Source organism: Myotis nattereri, assembly GCF_964212035.1.
Source record: "Myotis nattereri genome assembly, chromosome: 1".
NCBI classification, from domain to species: domain Eukaryota; kingdom Metazoa; phylum Chordata; class Mammalia; order Chiroptera; family Vespertilionidae; genus Myotis; species Myotis nattereri.
In genome coordinates, this window is record NC_138075.1 from 59,695,256 (window position 1) to 59,714,672 (window position 19,417).

The following is a 19,417-nucleotide window of genomic DNA, read 5'->3' on the forward strand; positions in this document are numbered from 1 at the left end:
GAAAATGAAGAATGTTTTTATTCTCTAAACTGTCATGCTTTGCCCTGCACTGATTCATCTTATCTTTACCTTCTTTCCATACGTTGCAGTTATCTCTGCTATACTTTCTTAGGGCCTTCCAATTCTCAATTAATAAATATATTAAGCAAACAGCATGAGTAACCATGTAAAAAATTAGTCCATTCAAACATTCATTCAACAAATATGTATTAAGCCCCCAATATGTGCTAAACACTGTGTTACACTTTAGGGATATATCAGTAGAAATAAGCAGGACTACAAATTTATGAGAAGCCTCTGTTTAGTGAGAAAGATAGACAATAAAAAATAAAAACAAATAATAGGATTTTAAGTAGTAACAAGTACAACGAAGAAGATAAAATAGAATAATGTAAGATAAGAGTAATGGGATGGGACAGGAGCAGATGTTTAAGTAGGGTAGTCAGAGAAGGACCCTTGAAGAGATGAGATTGAAGGTGAGAAGGAGTTATCCATACCAAGATCTTAGGTCACAGGAACAATAAGTATAAATGCCCTTAAGTGGAAATGAATTTGACACTAAGATGTTGACTGTGGGTTGAGTATTGTGAAAAGAGGAGTTCTGAGGGGTTGGAAAGAGCCAATTCTTGTAGGTCACAGTGGGGAATTCATTTTTATACGACATGTAATAAGGAACTATTGGAGGGTTTTAAGCTGGAGAATGACATGAAAGGACAAAAAAGATTTCTTTGGCTACTGTGTCAACAGGGGACAGTAGAGAGAGGCAACAACAGAATTAGGATGACAAATCAGGAGTTTCCTACTGTCATTCAGGTGAGATGATGATGCCATACACTTGGCGGGAAAGAATCAGGGATATATCTTATTATGGGTTTTCAAACACATGAAAATAGAACAGTTCAATGAACTTTCATTTATGTATTAACCAATTGCAGCCACCATCAACCTACTGGAATGTTTGTATCCATTCTTACTTTTTATTGTCTGGGGTACTTTAAAAGCAAGTTCTGTATGTCATATCACATTATCAGTAAACACATTAGTGTTTGTCTTGAACAGATAAAGACTTAAAATGTATTTAGACACTATACAATTACTTCACCCAATAGAGTGGCAGTACTTCCTTAATGTCATCTAATACCCATGATCGAAATGTATTTAGAAGGTAGAGCCAATAAGAGCATTGCTGTATTGATTGTGTAGGAAGAGAGAAATCAGAAGTGGTTCTTGGCTGAGGTTTTAAGATGAGGAAAACTGAGAAGGAACATGTTATTGTGGTGGTAGTTTTTGTTGTTGTTTTTGGCCTGGACTGGGAGAACTGAGGTCTATTGAGATATTAGTCACTCTATAGAGATGTAGAATGGGCAGTTGAAATTTATTGGAGATGTCTAGCCTGAAGATAAATATTTGGAAATCATCTGGCCAACTATCATGAGATTCCATCCTCTGAAGAGAGGAGCTCTGGGGCACTCTAAGGTTTGAAGATGGGAGGAAGAGAAAGGGCTGGCTAAGGTTTTGAGAAGGGGTGGCTAATGAAGTAAGAAGAAAGTCAAGGGAATGCAGCACTCTAGATTTAAAGCAAAGAAAGTGTTTGAAGAAGGAGGGAGTAGCTAACTGTGCTGGGTAAAGTGAACACTGAGAACTTAAGCTTGAACTAAGCAACATAAAGAGAGTTCTATTTGGAGGAATGAAGACAAAATACTGCTTGGAGGAAGCATGGGCAATCAAGAAGTGGAGATAATGAACATAAATAGCTCTTTTGAAGACTTGAAATATAAATCAAATGTACTATCCTTATAACAATAAAATCAGTCACAATACTTTAAAATATACATTATTTTATAGCTTACAAAATGCTTTAATAAATTTATCTTATATGAAACTCTCAGACGTTATGATAGGTGTTTAAATGTCAGTTGGGTTTATCCCATTTTCAATACCTTAGTCTTGCCGTAGCTGGTTTGGCTTAGTGGATAGAGCATAGGCCTGCAGACTGCACATGCCTGGGTTGCAGGCTCGATCCCCAGTAGGGGGTGTGCAGGAGGCAGCTGATCAGTGATTCTCTCCCCCTTCCTTCCTCTCTGAAATCAATAAAAAAAAAGACTTTAGTCTTATGACTAAAGAGGTATTCTGAGGGCTCAGCATGCGCCTGCTAATGTAGGTCATAGTGGGTATTTCCAATTTTGGTCAACTTCTTGCCTAAGTCACATGGCTGATTGGATGAACTGGGACCCAAGTCCATGTCTTCTGATTCCAATGACATGACTCTACTATGTTGCATCATTTTTGTCATAAACAAGAGGTCAGGATTCTTCCTGTTAAGAATATCAGGATAAAAAATATTTGATTTCAACTTCTGGTCCACTCTGAACAGTATTTTGTTTTTGCAAGCATCACAATTGTACCTACAAGGTCATCTTCAAAGGACAGCATTTTTACTATAAAATTTCTTAGTTTTTGTTTAAACAATCCATTAGGGTTTGTCATTCATGATTTTGATATATTACCTTAAATTTGTTTCTCCTCATCATGAAAGTGTCAAGGGTATAAAACTGATTGTTCATCGAAAGGAAGTATTCTAGTAACTGTGAACAATAAGATTTATACTGGTCTTGGGATAGAAGTGAATGACATAATGATTGAAGCCTCAGAAAACAGAGATATTTTACTCATGACCACAAGTAAATCTTGATTGAAATCTGTTTGGTGTGATGTTAAGTCATGATTCTGAGAAGCCAAATCTAGAGGGACCAGAGTAATATAGTCCAGGCATATAGTTTTCTGATGAGCTCATCATATAAGGGGACAAAGCTGGGACTATCTTGAGGAATGAAAGTTAATGCATCCTTATTAGATAATTTCTCTGGCCTATCAATTTTCGCTGGTTTTTTGATGAAACTCTGTGGCAAACAATCTAACACTGAGGTCATTCTCCTAATGTACAGGTATTCTTTATTGCTGACTGGAAGAGTGTCCACATGCTCCAGGTATCAGAAGGCAAAGATGATTTAATCAGGGTTATTTGAGAACCAGATTTATATTTTCCCACTAGTCTCTAGGTTCCTTAATAACCACAGTCTATATGTGACTCCAACATCAGCCCAGTGCCTAGCTCAGAGTGCTCATTTTACGTGTATGGTGGTCTTGAACTCATTAAGGAAGGGTGATGGCACCTCACATGACAGTTGGTTATGATCTAATTAAGGATTCTACTTACATGCTGTCCTTTTTCCAAGAAACTTAAAATGATAAACATTACAGCCCACTATAAAGTAATGTTTTAAATTTTTCCTAAAAAGTCTTGAGGAGTTAATGTGTCTGCAAATGTAGTAAGCAAATAAACTCATGATCTCCCAGTGATATCCTGTACCTTATTCTCCCAAAGTAGAAATGCTATTTCCAGAAAACTAGGTTCTCTGACCAGAACAAACCAAATCACATTACTGAGAGATGCCTTTGCTTTGCTTATGTTGATATGGCATGTATTATTATTTGGCATGTTAAACAACTAATTTTTTTTCCTGGCTTTTGGTTCTCTCTGACATTTGGTTCTCTCTTGACCTGGCCCTATATAGAAAAATTAAAAATATCACTAGAGTCAATAGGAAAACACACACATATAAACCTTTTATCCTGGAACAAATATATTCAAGTTTGATTCTCTTCCATTTGGGAGCTGCTTATTTTTGGAGTGTTTTTCAAAAGGAGAAGTTATTATTCACCACAGAACTGGTAAGAGCATATTCCCCAATTTCTCAAAATAAAGTAGGCAACTTAGATAAAGAGAATGGTTAATCTACTCAGGCTAAGGTGATTGCTTATACATTTTCATCAAAATATGTTCTTTATATAAGGAATATTTTAGAAACAGGGATTCCTCCCCCACCCCCAACCATAGACATTATTGTTAGGACATTTAGGTAGTCAGTGGTTATCTGTAGACTATTTTTAAAAAATGGAAATGTGCTGAAAATTTATCTTCCACCTTTATTTACTAATCATTGGAAAAAGGAGCCAATTGGATAACTCAAAGTTTTACAAAATTATCCTGCAGTCTTAAAATGGAGTTGGAGAGAACACAAACACTCACTCTATAGACTTGAAATTGATACTAGTGAAAGGTGAAATGACTTAGCATTAAAAAGGAATATCCTAAATATGTGAACATGCTGATGGCAAAATTGAGAAGGGGGCTTTCAGTGTATAGAGGATGCTCTGCACATCCCCTTTCCACACTGCAGAATATATTTCTGCAGCTCCTACGTTTTCCTATTGCCTGTAGGGTTATCTGCATACAACCCTCCACTGTCAGCCCTCTCTGGAATTGCACTTGGCCGAGAAGAGGTGTTTTGTTCGTTTAGCTTTTCTTGCTGGGATTAGACTGCATCCAGTGGCTGGTCAAGGCCAAGGTATCTATCTGGCCCCCAGTACCCAACTCCGAAGGGCATTCCAGCTCCAGAGCTCCCCATGGGGTTGGCTGAGCCTCTGTTGTGATTGCCATCAACAGCCCATTTCCTCCCTCTGCCCAACTGTGTTTCCTTCACTTCCCCAAAGGTGTTAATCCCAAGAGTACTTGTCAATAAGCTTCCTGCACACAGTTCTCCCTCTGAAAAACTACTGCTGAGAAATCTGAGCTAAACCTAAATAATTCTGTGTTCTCCACAGCCCACCCAAGGTATTTCCTTTAGCATTCATATGTGAGAGCAGGTGGAATAGTCTTCCTCTGGAAATAATTTGTGGTCTCATCATCTATTAGCCATGTATTAATGGAATCCTACTAAGAATTACAGAAGACAAAGGGTCTTAAGAGATGGATTCAGGAGACGGGTTTCAGTTCAGGGAAATGATTAAAGAGAGTACATTTTCTGTACAACTCCCAGTTGGCTTACACAGTTCAGGTAAAACTTAGTAAGTGAATTGATCATTCTGCTTTCAAAACAATAGGCTACATTGTGTATGTATCTCTGTACTCCTACTAATGCACAATAGGAGCTATAAAGATTTATATACATTAAGTGAGACCTCTCTAAGATTGATTACTTTTTCTCAGCTAATTGTTGAACCAAATTACCTACGCTGTAGGACTGCATCTTTTAGCATCTCCCCTTCTTCCCACCCTTTGCTCCTGGCAAAATTGGTGTGAGAGCATCTTCAGCAGCTGAGCTGACCACAGACCTCCCCGTGTGATTCTGCCTCAGCATAAGGATTGTGCTAATAAGAAGGGAGGGGGACATTTGTATTCTTCAAAATAAATAGATTCCAAAGATATGAGTATTATGCTATTCTCAATGTAATGAGATTCTGTCCACCAGTCTGTTGTTAGAGGATTTGGGCCAAGCTGTATGTCTTCCTCTAGTGTGGCTCTGACAGCAGTGGGATTGAAAAGAACCAGAAACTGCTGCTGTCCACTGAACATCTGTGTCATGTGACCAAGACTGCAAGCTGTCTTCAGATCGGCTGGTTTTAAACACTGGGAGCATGGACTATTGCTGTGATCAAATTCCTTCAGCTCCTTCTTTTTCTAAATAGGCAATACATAAGTATCAAGGAAAATAAAGTAAAAGAGAACAACAAGTATAGATTTATTAAGAGCATGGGCTTTGTAAACTCAGGTTCCAATCCCAGCTCTGCCACTTACATGTGACCTTGGAAGAGTTTATTTTTTTCTTTTTTCTTCCTCCATTGGTCTTTAAAATACCTACATTAATGCCAAACATTTATGTACTGAATATAATCCAAAGAATACAAAATAGTGTACAACCGAGTCTCCCTTCCATCCCACTTCTCTTTATTTCCTTTCTCTTGTGGCAACCACTTATGCATGTAGGAATAGAAATATGTGTAGGTATATCATCGCTTCAAAACATTGTTAGAACCTTACCATGCAGTGTTCTGCACATGCTTGTTTTAACCTAATAATTAATTTATAGAATATTTTTATCAGCACATTTAGACCTATATTATTCTTTTTTTGTGGCTTCATTGTATTCCATTGAATAGATGGTTTACCCTGGTGTGTCTATCTAGTCCTTTTTGATAGGCATTGATGGTTTCTAATAGGTTGATATTATAAATAATACTGTAATAAACATCCTTGTACAATCACTTTAAAAAAATATTTTTTTATTGATTTCAGAAAGGAAGGGAGAGGGAGAAAGATAGAAACATTAATGATGAAAGATAATAATTGATTAGCTGCTTCCTGCACACCCACACTGGGGACTGAGCCTGCAACTTGGGCATGTGCCCTGGCTGGGACTCAACCTGTGACTTACTGGTTCATAGATTGACGCTCAAACACTGAGCAACACCAGCTGGGCGGTATGATCACTTCTTTAAAGTGAAATATTTATATCAAATGTGTAAGCATTTAAATTTCTGATAAATCCTTCAAAATAAGTCAATTTCTCTGAACCTCAGTTTTTCATTCTATAAAATGGGAGTGATGGCTTATGCCTATTTCATAGGGTTGTTGTGAGAATAAAATGAGATAAACACATGAAGAGCATTGTCAGATATAGCAAATTAAAATATAGGATATCTAATTAAATTTAAAATTCAGATAAATAATGATAATATTTTAGTATAAGTATTCCCAAATCTTAATGAGATATACTTAAAATTATGTATTGTTTACCTTACATTCAGTTTTAATTAGGTATCACTTATTTCATTTGGCACTCCTATACATGAAGGAATCACCACAGTCCCTGGCTTTAATAAATGTTGGTTGCTATAATTCTTATTAGACATTCAGGAAAATTCTATCATTCAACAAATTTTTTTGGAATAATCATTTTGTATTCATTAATTTATCATTTTTTCAACAAACATGTATTGAGTGCCTACAATGAACTAGGCATTATTCTAGGCCCTGAGGAAACAATGGTGAATAAAACAGTGTCTGTATGAGCAGAAGAATATAGGTCTGAGATGAATGTGAGACTAAAGAAGAAACCACTCTCAGTGTATGTAAATTGATTGGTTTATTAGGGGAGGTCAATAATATTGACCTTCTTTATTGTCTTCTCTTTCTAGTATCTCAACCCATCATTTTTATAAAATAAGTAATTTATTTATTTATTTAAAATATATTTTTATTGATTTCAGAGAGGCAGGGAGAGGGAGAGAGATAGAAAAATCAATGATGAGAGAGTGTCGGTAAATGTTTCCCTCCACGTCCCGCATGGTTCAGGGTTCGGGATCTGGAAGAAGAGCCGCACACAAATGAAAGAGAAAAGACACGAGATAATTTGGGAATATTGGGGGCCAGGTGGGTAAGTCCAACTCAGGAGGAAGGACTTCCACTGGTGCTCAGGCCGCACCAACCTTTTATAGTCAGAGGTAAACAGGGCAGTGATCACCATAGTTACACAGTTCTTGTGAGTTTCACTTGCTTTGACCATAGTTACACTTCCTGCACTTCCCTCAGCCCATTAGCTTCCCAGATAAGATCTAGGGAGTGTTATAAGGTCAAGCCTAATTATGCTAAGAGGACTGTGCCCTCTAAGCTGAGACTTATTTGTGACTTTGCCAACAGGTCAGTCTGAGGCTTAACCCTATATCAGTTTCCCACAAGAGCCAACCATTGATTGGCTGCCTCCTGCAGGCTCTGTACTGGGGATCAAGCCCGCAACCCAGGCATTCATCCTTGGCCAGAATCAAACTCGAGACCTTTCAGTCCACAGGCCAATGCTCTATCCACTGAGCCAAACCAGGTAGGGCTTCTATAGCTTTTGAGGAAATCCTCTTTTCAGGAATCAGTACTGCTAATGGGCAATCAGATGCATTAGAGGATGGAAAGGATGAAAGGAGCCTGGAGGGCTCCTCCTCCTGTCTCTTAAGGCTTTGGCAATGGGCTTGGTATCTTGCTCACGGTAAAAACTTGATTTCTAGATTCTGCAGCCAAAGGTTCAGCGACATGGATCATGGTAGGTGTTACCTCACTCTCAGACTTCAAGAAGATTCGCCGCGAAGCCTAGCAGCTCTTGGGATGCTGCACCTCGTCAGGAAGAAGCAGGTTCAACAATTGTTAGATGTAGTTGCTCAGTCTTCACCACCTTTTCTCAGAACTCAGATTCTCTGATGTCCTGAGAATAGACATTATACAGGCGTGCCTCATTTTATCTGGCTTCACAGATGTTGCAATCTTACAAACTGAAGGCAAGACCCACCACCAGCAAAAGTATTATGATTCATTTGTGATACTCGCTTCATTGTGGTGGTCTTGGAACTGAACCTGCAATATCTGAGGTATGCCTATAGTTAATAGGTATAGTAAAATATTCTTTTCTCTAGGCAATTCTAGTCACTATTCTGTGGCAGTTAAACTCCATATGTTTTATGGTGCCATTGGAATTTAAATTTTATGAGTTCTTTTCTTGAGTTTTGGCTTATTTAGCAATTGGCTTGTGACTTTACTAAGGTAAAGGCTATCTTACAACTCCATCTGTTTTTGAAAAACCTGGTTCAAAGAAGCATTAACTAGATTATATCCATTTAAAAGCCTGAAATGAAATATACATATTTTAAAGTCTTGGAATATCTTGATTCGGTGCAATGAATTGAATTAACTTGATTTCAGAATAGTCATATATCGCAATTCCTTTATGAGAGCAGAAGGCCTTTCCCCAACAAAAGTAAAAGCAAAGTTGGTTTATGTCAATTCTGTGGAGCTAAGTGTCATTGTTACAGCCGATGAGGTCGTCCTGTGTCCCCCTCACAGAGCTATGGGGCAAGCTTGCTTCAAACACGAGCCGTGAAAACAGCTGTGCCGCACATGGAGAGGCAGAGTGTCCGTTTCGTTATTTTAGAATAATGACAAAATGCAGTCACTATACACACTCAAACTTTAGAAGAAGTCTAGAAATATTGTGAAGATGAACTTTAAAGAAAATCTTCCTATCTGCCTCTCCAGTCCTGCTGGTATGTCTTTTATGGGTTGTCAGTGGTGGTGGGAGTGAGTAGAATGAGAAAAATGGTGGAATTTAAAATAGAGATGATTTTAATGCATTTGCAGGTCTTTATCAGTGTATACTTGTTCAATAAAGTTCGGCTACTTCTTAGATACTACCCTTAGTACTCATTAAAATATACCTCTGAAGTTCTAGTTAAGTACATTTATAATATGGTAAGATAGAATAGGAAATAGCATTAAAATTATGCTTTGATTTTATTATACACACTGATTGTTCTATAATACAAATAAGGAGTTTAACCAAGGTATCACATACTTCTATAATTTACCAATATCTACAGGCCCTTTTTCTTCAAAACTTTAATTACATCTGTAGAGTGTTAATTTCTCCCCTCTAAAATAATCTATTTTGTTCTTCCTCTTCCTCTTCATTCAGTTTCTTCAAATCATGTTTCTTTGTAAGGGTTATGTTCTTTTTGATAGAATGAGGTCCTTAAATCTAACTGACATGTCCATTGTGTCGGTTAATGTAATGATGAGGTAATTAAGTAGTGCTGGAGTCGGGGTCAACACCTAGGGAATATTGCTTGACGTTTCTTGACAGATTGCGAATAGTTTTGGATAATATTTCTTTTGAGGACATTTTTCTTCTGACTGTGTACCTTCACAACATTTTGCTTAAAGCTCAGAAAAATTTTGTATCAGCCTGCATTGTTGCCTGGTGAGCGATCTCCACAGCCCATAGCCCACAGAGGTGTTATTGTGTTCCATGGAATTTGTGCATACCAGGAAAAAATTAAGATTTCAAATACTGTTAATCTTAAGACTTTGGAGGCAAAATATTGGAGTACTTTTAGGAGAGAATGTTCTATTGGAACAGGTGGAGAAGATTAGGTGACCAGAGATAGGGCCTTTGGGAAGAGGAGCTTGGAGAGACTGAAAGGTATATGTTCTGGGTAGAGGGCAGGCAGGTGGCAAGAGAAAAAAAGATAGAGGACTAGAGTAGATAAAGTGAGGAATCCTGGATTCATATAGGATTAGAGGTACTTTCTGCTTTCTTGGACTATGAAATGACATGAGCACACCAATAATCACATTTTAGCAAAGCACGGTCAAATGCATTATTCTGAGTGTTTTTCTGCTTCTGGAAATATTTAATAAGTTAAAAAAGCAGATGTTAAAATACATGTAGGGGTGCAAGTGGGTATAAGGGGAATGAGCATGAGGATTTTATCACTCCTCTGTATGGTCCCTGTAGGAAGTGATGTTTATAGTCATAGATATCAGGGATTCTTTCCATGCTCTGGGGTTTTGCAAAATTTTCCTTAAAGAGGTTTCGTAGTAGTATTTTTTTCCAAGTGTAGTAGTTAATTCAAGTAATTCTCTTTGATATCATCACACCTTTAAAAACATCCTTCAAAAAGCTTTGGTTTTATAAAGGGAAATATACTGAGTTGGAGAAAAACTAATTAGAATTTAAGTAAAAACATTGAGGTTTTGGTTTGTTCCCTCAAATAATGGCTATTGCCACTTACCTATGCAAACGTAGCTGTAAAATGTGCACTCTGCAATGTATATGAGCTCCTGTCATGTTTCCTTTCCACTATGGTTGGGGTTACTTTTCCATTTGGGTGGGAGAGGTAAGGTGTAGGCCTTCCTTATAATGTATAGGTAGGAGGAATAAGAGTTTGAAAGTGGAACTTAATATTATTTCAGCTTCTTCCTGAAACAGATGTTCTTTATTTTTTTTAAAAAAACTTTATTTTTAAATGACAGTTACATTCAATATCATTTTGTATTCGTTTCAGGTGTACAGCATAATGGTTAGGCAATCATAACGCTTTACAAAATGTCCTCCCACCCCTGATATTTCCAGTACCCACCTGGCACCATTCTTAGTTATTACAATATTATTGTGAGCAGATGCATTTTCAATAGAGACTTCCAGACAATTCAGTAGCGGTGTAATTTCCATCAATAAAGACACGGTCTTCCTATTGGTCTGTTCACAGCAACTTTTACCTGAGATTCTGCCCCTTAAGAAATGTGGCTAAGGCTCCAAAGGAGGTGTCCCCGGGAGAAATAAGCCAGCACCTAATCCGTACCTGTAAACGTAAATAAAATGAGATTTAGAAGGCTTGTTAGGTTCTTCTGTTGTCGTGGAACTAGATAAAGTGCAGGAAAGTATGGCTTTGGAGAAGTGATTGAATTCTGGCTAGAGATGAAAATGCTGCAGTTGAAAACTTTCCAGAACAACATGTACTTGGATCCATATTAAAGAAAATATTTCTGAGTGTTTAAGCCAAATGACCCAGCAGGGTTGATAGTGTGAGGCATACTTCACAGTTGTATAAATATTTAAAACTGTTTTCCAGCCTATAAAACAAAGTAAATTAGGTTGTTTTTAAAAACGGCATAATGAAATTAACCTGCCCACCTTAACTTGTTGGGGAACCTGACCTAACATCCCAGCCTTCTCTCCTGAAAGGGAGTCGCTCAGAAGAAAAGTGTGATGAAGGCTTGCAACTGGGAATACAAGCTGGTTTGGAGGTTTCAGCTTCAAAAGGGATGATTAGCTTCAGGGTATACTGCCACAGGTGGTCTGTTTCCAGGTAGCCTGTCTGCCTAAATTGTCACTAGGGGCCCAACCAACTAGGTACAATAGCTTTTCATCATAAACTCCTTTGAACTGGATGAACAATAGACTCAGGGCTCCGCTGTATAAAGAAGCCTCAGAGAAAGTGTACAGCACCATGGCTGTGCTGTTCTCAGTTCTGAGCCGTTGGCGCTAGCCATTAGAACGCCACCAAGGCCATCCTTAGGCACAGGGCTGGATGATTTGTAGGTGGTCTTTCTCATTCAGTCTTCCGAGTCTTCTTTTATCACGTGTGTTGTTCCTGTCCTTTCCAAAATTTATTCTCTTGCATTTATTCTTACCTGCATTTTAGCTGTTGCTGTGACCTAGTCTCCCTTGCCGCTGATACTATTGTAATTAACCTAGTTATTAATAATAGGAAAGGAACAAAGGGAAGGCCAGATATTATAGGCAAATCATTTGGGCAGCTTCATCAGGAATCTACAACCTTACACTCCCCAAGGGATCCAACCAAGGGGAGATAGATGCGTGCCCAATAATGCTGGGGTAACATAGGGAAGGTGCTTGCTGTCAATCACACCTGAGAACAAATGTCATTGGCCAGAATGGGCATGGACACTGCAAGGGCGTGAAATTTGGGATATTTCATCCCTTGAACAAAGGAGTTCACTCCCTTGTGCTCTTGGGACTCTTGGGACTTGTGTGACTTTGGGCCTGTGGGACTCCCTTGCATTCGCCCACATGGCCCACGGTCGTGTGGATCCCCACACACAATGGACTAATGGACTGCATGCTGCTGTACTGGACCTGCCTGATGCTGTACTGGACCCGTCTTCCACGTGGAAAGGAAACTCTGGACACTGCCTCTGCTTCTAGCTCTACTGAAGGGTATAATTCAATGGAAATAAAGTTTTCTACATTTCTTATCCTCCCGTGGGGGCCTCCAAAAATGCTTATTCCAGCTGTACCACAAGAACCCCACTCCCACTCGCAGTGGGGAAAGACCACCCACACTTTTCTCTGATAACACCTCTCTCTCCTCATTCACTTATTGCCTTCAGTTACACAGACTCCTGAGACAATGACAAGAATAGAGTTTGAAAAGAATGTGGTGAATGAATTTATCCTTGCCTTCCCCACCCTCCTTCATGTTCTGGCCAAGGAAATGCAAGCAAGAGTTAATAGCTTCTATATAAAACTGGCACCATGGGGTGGTGGAAAGAGCACCTAACCATCTTGAGTTTACCACCATGGCTATCACTAACTCACTGGGAATCTTTAGCCAAGTCAGCTGACTTCTCTGGACCGTGGTTTCCATATCACTCAGGTAAAAGGTTTTGTCATGTAAGGTCCTTTTACTTGAACATTCTAGAAAAGCCTGTGTGCTTCTTTTGTCATATGATGCTCCATTGTGTATACATTCCCTGGACTCTTTTCTGATCCTGGAAATAATTAATTTTGTTTTTGTTCATAGACTGCAGAATGAAAAATGGATGAATGTCAGAGTGGGAGATATCATTAAATTGGAAAATAACCAATTTGTTGCTGTGAGTATTTAGTATTATTTAAATAATTTACCTTGGGTTGAAACATACTGCAGTATTTACATTTGCAGATTTAGTAAATCTGTACTAATGCACAGTAATTATAGAGGGAATACCATGATGCATTTGTAAGAAGTATCAATTACAAAATGTTTTAAAAGACGTATTGACCCTAGCTGGGTAGGTCAGTTGGTTAGAGCATTGTCCTGATATGCCAAGGTTTCGTGTTTGATCCCCCATCAGGACACATACAAGAATCAACCAACAAATGCATAAATAAGTGGAACAACAAATTGATCTCTCTCTCTTTCTTTCACTTCTATCAATAAAAATATTAAAAGACATATTGATTAATTACTTTCAATGACATGGTAACTCAGATTAGGCTGAATGATTATCACCTTGTCTATCTCCTTTGGGATCATTTAAAGTAGTAGATACAAAAGATTTACAATTGTTTGATTAAATAAGAACTTTTAAAATGCTCCAGAGTACTTTCAAAACAGTTTGTCCTCCCATAAATTGAATATTATCCCTCAATAATGGAATTAATACTGTTAATTTGCAGTATACTTGAAGAAAAGATAAGCTACAGGAAGAGAAAATGTATGCTCCATCTGAATTATTACAATCAGGAAGTTTCTATTATTGTTTTGAATTATTAAAATCCTATTTATGAGGGTTTGCTTTGTATAGCAAATGAAAGGACTAGAAAGATGAAGTTGACCTAAACTGCCTTCCTGGCAAGAATAGGCTTTGGCTTTCTCTAGACCCATTAGGTATCTCATCTAGTCTTTTCAGCACCTGTCTTGGACATCCTTCCAGAGAGGCCATTTTGTGGTCTAATTGCTCTCTTTGTTATTTTAAGTTTTATAGCTTCAAGTCAGAGTTACTTGCTTCACTCTAATTTCTGTAAATAAATCTTCCTTTAAAAAATATGAGACAGAAGAAAGTTGGGAATTTTCAGAGAAAGATTTGTTTAAACACTTATCTGAGTCATATTGAAGAAGAAGCTTCTTGCTACAGTGTAGAGGTGCAACATATGATTTTCTACATAAAAAAGTAGATGGGCAATGTTCTGTTTGTAAACAATTACTAATTTGTGGGAGTGAAATATAAGGGCAAGGATTTTTTTTTAAACAAAGAGCCTATGTTGTTCATTCTTCTTCTTCTCCCTTCTCTTCTTGTAATCATCTTTTTGTTAATCTTAAATCAATTAATTTATAAAAAAAATAATGATATATCTAGTATATATTATTGCACAACATGCATTTATGGAATATGAAATTTAAATTTTAAACGACAATATTAACTATAATATCATACATTTTTCATGACTTTATTCTGATTTTTGTCTATATTAACATATTTTCCCCTAAGTGTACTCATACCACAGGAGATATTTTTGGACTTCTATTTTTGGACTACAAAAAATAAGAAAAGAAAATATTGTAGATGATAAAGAAGAACTCCATGTGTGAGGATGCCTTAAAAGATAAAGGAAGACCCAAATATGGAGTTCCAATAAATTCTACAAATTTATCTTTCCTCCCGTTTATGGGGCCACTATCCCAATATTTTCACCTTTGTACTTTTGGTCTTTGAACACCAATAAAGCAAAGCAATACAGAGCAAAATGCTTTCTGTTTTTCTGTAGTGTTTATTCCAGTGACTTTATAGTCACCAGAGGAAAGAGTATACATTTTGGAGTCAGAGTTCTGAATTCTAGTTCCAGGTCTGCCCTCTAAGCTCTGAGTGGTCATGTTATGGTGTGAAATCTCTTGGAGCCTTGGGTTCCTCAAATGTGTTAACACTCTCACCATGACTTTGTAAAGGCCATGGACTTTTTACAAGTTTATTTAGCTCATCTAGTGCTTATGGGGCCAGGGATGACCTTTCCAGATTTCTTATCCATACATTGGGAACAGTAGTACTTTTTTCACAGGATTGTTGAGCAAATAAACTGATGCAATTATGAAAGAGTATTTTGTAGATCCTTAAAGAATTGTACAGCTTTTAGGTGTTATCATTGCTTGAAGTTTGGCTTCATTTATTTATTAATTCAACAAGCATTACTTATGCCTAATAAACCTATGAGGATAATGTCTTTGGCTCTGAGGACTCAGAGAAGTTCAGTGAATTCTTTTCAGGTTTTCTAATTGGAGTATTTGTTTCAGGTTTTCGAGGGTCAGGGCCTTGGGCTCTTTTTGTTGTTGTGGAAGGTGGGGGAAGGGGCATTGTATTGGAAAATGCTGCTTCATTCTTGGGAGATACAGTTAAGCCTCCTTTGACAGGGCACGGGAAAAGGCACCAATAATTGAGAGAAGAAAGTACAAATGGGGTTATAAGGAAGATGGCTTTGGTTGGAATTAATGACTGTTTGCCTGCCACCCCTCCTCCCCGGTGAGTTCCAGTAATCATTCTTTCCCTGCTCTGAGGAATAAATGGGTTTGCATTATCAAGGCTCTTCGTCTATGGATGAGTCACAGAAGTCTGTGGTGGCAGAAGTTATTTTCTGACTTGTCCCAATGTAGCCTAAACATACTCACTATAGAGGGAAGGTGTGAAGAGTGTATACCATTCTTGAGCTCAAATTACCCATCTTGATTTTTTTTCGTTTTGTCAATCTTCACTGGAGGATACTTTAAGAGAGCCATGGAAGGGGCTGGGCTGACTGAGAGGGGGGGGGAAGGGAGAGAGAGAGAGAGAGAGAGAGAGAGAGAGAGAGAGAGAGAGAGAGAAAGAAGAAGAAGAAGAAGGAGGAGGAGGAGGAGGAGGAGGAGGAGGAGGAGGAGGAGAAGAAGAAAAGAGAGACACATCGATTGTCTCCCGTGTGAGCCCTGACCGGGCTAAGGATAGAACCTGTAACTCATTCCTTGACTGGGAACCTGACACCCTTCAGTGCACAGGCCAACAGTCTAACCACTGAGCAACAGAGGCCAGTGTAACATCCCGTAGGTCCATCCATTTGGTCACAAATGGCAATTTTTCATTTTTTTTATTGCTGAATAATATTCCTTTGTCTATATATACATATTTATATATTTCACATCTTTATCCATTTTTCTATCGATAAACCAGCAATTCCACTTCCGAAAAAACAAAAATACTAACTTGCAAAGCTATATGCATCCCTATGCTCATTGCAGCATTAATTACAATAGCTAAGGTGTGAAAACAAGACCCCTTATTTTAATATAAAATTGGAAACTTGACATAAAATAAACAGCCTCTCAATATAGCAAGATACCAGAATGCTAAAGTTGAATTTTAATGTCATTTCCAAAGCTCAAATGGACAGCCACATAGGACGGTTTCTCTCTGTGAGAAACCAACTACTGAGTCTCTGAATGTTTTCCACTGTCTTTTACCACATTTTCTATTATATCCTGCCCTCTTGCTTAGTCCCTGCTTTATTTTCTCTTTCCTCTTCTTTAAACCCCATCATCCTTTTATCTTTTCCAAATTATTTTTTCATTTTATTTTTCTTTTAACGTTTCTCTCTTTTTAAAATTTCCTTGTCTCTATTATTTTCTCTATTGTTTTCAACTTCCTCCTTCTACTTCACTTGTGTCTTTCCCCATCTTTTTTTTTTTTTTTTTGCCTGCCCTCTGCTCTTATATTTCCATTTATCTCATCTATTGGGGAAAGTTTTATATTTTCATCAGTAATGATCAAAGCAAGAAGACAGAATTTTATATATTTCTTGCAAAAAAGTAAATGAAATGATACTTATTTTTATGATATTTCCTGCCCTTGCTTATGTTCTCATGGTCAAGGGTGTGCAAAACAGGAACAGGTAAGTAGAGGGAGGGTTTGATTCCGGGCGTATAACAGAAAGGTGGAACAGGATTTCACCTCTCTCACTTTTTCTCTAAGGCTCGCCTGGCTCATAGTGGTGGAGAGGTGACACAGCATAGGCTTTCAGCCAGTCTCCTCTTCTCAAATATTCTTTATCCTGATTTTTTGAAATAGGCTGATCTGCTTCTCCTATCAAGTAGTGAGCCATATGGCCTTTGCTATATTGAAACTGCTGAGCTTGATGGGTAAGTTATTAAAGTTACAATAATTAAGTAGATTGTTTTTTAAATTTATTTAAGATTAATAGTTTTAGGAACAGGACTTAAATCCTAATCCTAGTCTTCATTTTATTTTCTTGGAAGAAGTAGGAGTCTGAACTAAGTCCATTTTCTAATTACTTTGCAGATTTTTTGAAAACTCTTGTCTTTTCTCCTGAATTTATTCTCTTTCAGTAGCAGTAATCCAAACACACATATATAAATGATATCGCAGAGGGGTTCTTCACTGAAATTCCTCAGAAGGGTTCTTTTTTGGGTTGGTTGGTTTGTTTTTAATTTCAAGTGATTCTCCAAGGAAAAGGAGAGGAGTGGTGGTCAAGATCTGATGAATGAAGGACCAGGAAAGAAGATGACCTTTTGGAACCGGACTGAATGAAGAAAGGGAAAGGAAAAAGAGAAATGGCGTTTGATGCAGCTTTGACATTGAAATTAATTTAGAATTTAGTTATAGACCTTAGAGTAGTTCTGTTTCAGTAGATTCAATTAGTCTGTCTGGCATTAGAACATTTATTGAATGCTTACATTAAAAAAAACCATACATGTTCTATAGCTGGATTTTATAATTTAATCCTGAAGTAGGTACTATATATAAGCCCCATTGTATAGTGAAAATAAAAACCCCACAAAAAACAAGTCTTAGAAAGACTAAGTAATTTGTCCCAAACTTCTAAAGACTGATGATGGGACTCAAACCTGGCAGCCTAACAAAAGAACCCATGGTTTTAATGACTGCCTCCCAAATCGAGAGAAGAATTTATAGCAATAAACATGCAATTGAAAAGAGAAAAAGTTTCAAATCACTCCCATCTCAAGAACACAGAAAATAGAAAAATAAATCTAAAGCTTGCAGAAGGAAGGAGATGAAAACAAGAGCAGAAGTCAATGAACTTGAAAACAGGAAAATAATAGAAACAATCAATGAAACAAAAAGTTGGTTTTTTGAAAACATCATGAAATTGATAAATTTTTAGCAAGACGGAAACAGAAAAAAGAGAAGTCACAAATTAATAGTACCATGAATGAACCAAGGAATGTTATGACAGATCCTATAGAAGAATAAGGAAATGTTATGCACATAAATTTAGCAACATAGATGAAACGAACCAGTTGGTCAAAGAAACAAAACAAAAGAAAACAAAACAAAAAACAACCCACAAACTATAAAAACCAACCCAATATGGAGTAGATATTGAATAGCCTTATAATTATTAGGCAAATTGAATTCAAGTGTAAAACAAAACTATAAAGCTTTCAGGGAAAAACATAGGAGCAAAACTTCAAGATCTAGGGTTAGACAGAGTTCTTACACTTGACACAAAATTCATGAGCCATAAAAGGAAAATAAAGTAAACTGGACTTAATCAAATTAAAAGTTTTGCTTTGTAATAGACCCACTTAAGAGGATGAAAAAATAAACTACACACTAGCAGAAAATACTTGCACACCATCTATCTGACAAAGGATTTGTATTTGAATATGTGAAAAATGCTCAAAACTCAATAGTAAAAATACCCCAAACAATTTAATTAGAAAATTGGCAAATGATATGAAGAAACATTGTATCAGAGATGACATACAGATGGCAAATAAGCACATGAGAAGATATTCAACATCACTAGCCATTAGGGAAATTAAAATTAAAACCATAATAAGATATCACCACATACCTATCAGAATGGCTCAAATAAAAAAAATAGCAGCAACTCCAAATGCTGGCAAGGATGTAGAGAAATGGGATCACTCACACATTGCTGATGGGAATGTAAAATGCTACACTCACTCTGGAAAACAGTTTGGCAGTTTCTTAAAAAACTAAACATGCAACTGCCATACAACCCAGCAATTTCACTTCTGGGCATTTATCCCAGAGAAATGAAGACTTACATGAAAACTTGTACACAGACTTTTATGGCAGCTTTATTTTGTCTAGAAACAACTTATATGCTCTTTAACATGTGAACAGTTGAACAAACTATGGCATATCCATATCATGGGATACTACTGAGTAATAAAACAGGAATAAACTATTGATATATGCAACAACCTAAATGAATATTCAGAAAATTATGTTGAGTGAAAAAAAACACTCCCAAAAGGTCGCTACTATATTATTCAATTTATATACCATTCTTGGAGTGGCAAATTTATAGAAATAGACAACAGATTAGTGATTGCCAGGAGCTAAAGATGGGTAGGAGGAGACAGGGAAGCGGTGTGGCTATAAGGGCCACCTGAGGAGTCCCTGTGTTGATGGAAATGCCCTGTATTTTGACTGTGTCAA

At 37.3% G+C, this 19,417-nt stretch overlaps 1 protein-coding gene across 1 annotated transcript in view; it reads left to right on the plus strand.

The window, feature by feature from the left end:
* LOC308521002 (putative phospholipid-transporting ATPase IM) overlaps positions 1-19,417 on the plus strand; it is a 119,392-nt gene that overhangs the window by 72,533 nt on the left and 27,442 nt on the right. The window contains exons 7-8 of the mRNA XM_081093742.1: positions 12,988-13,060; positions 17,033-17,103. Coding sequence (XP_080949868.1) covers positions 12,988-13,060; positions 17,033-17,103 — 144 coding nt within the window. The remainder of the gene's footprint in view (positions 1-12,987; positions 13,061-17,032; positions 17,104-19,417) is intronic.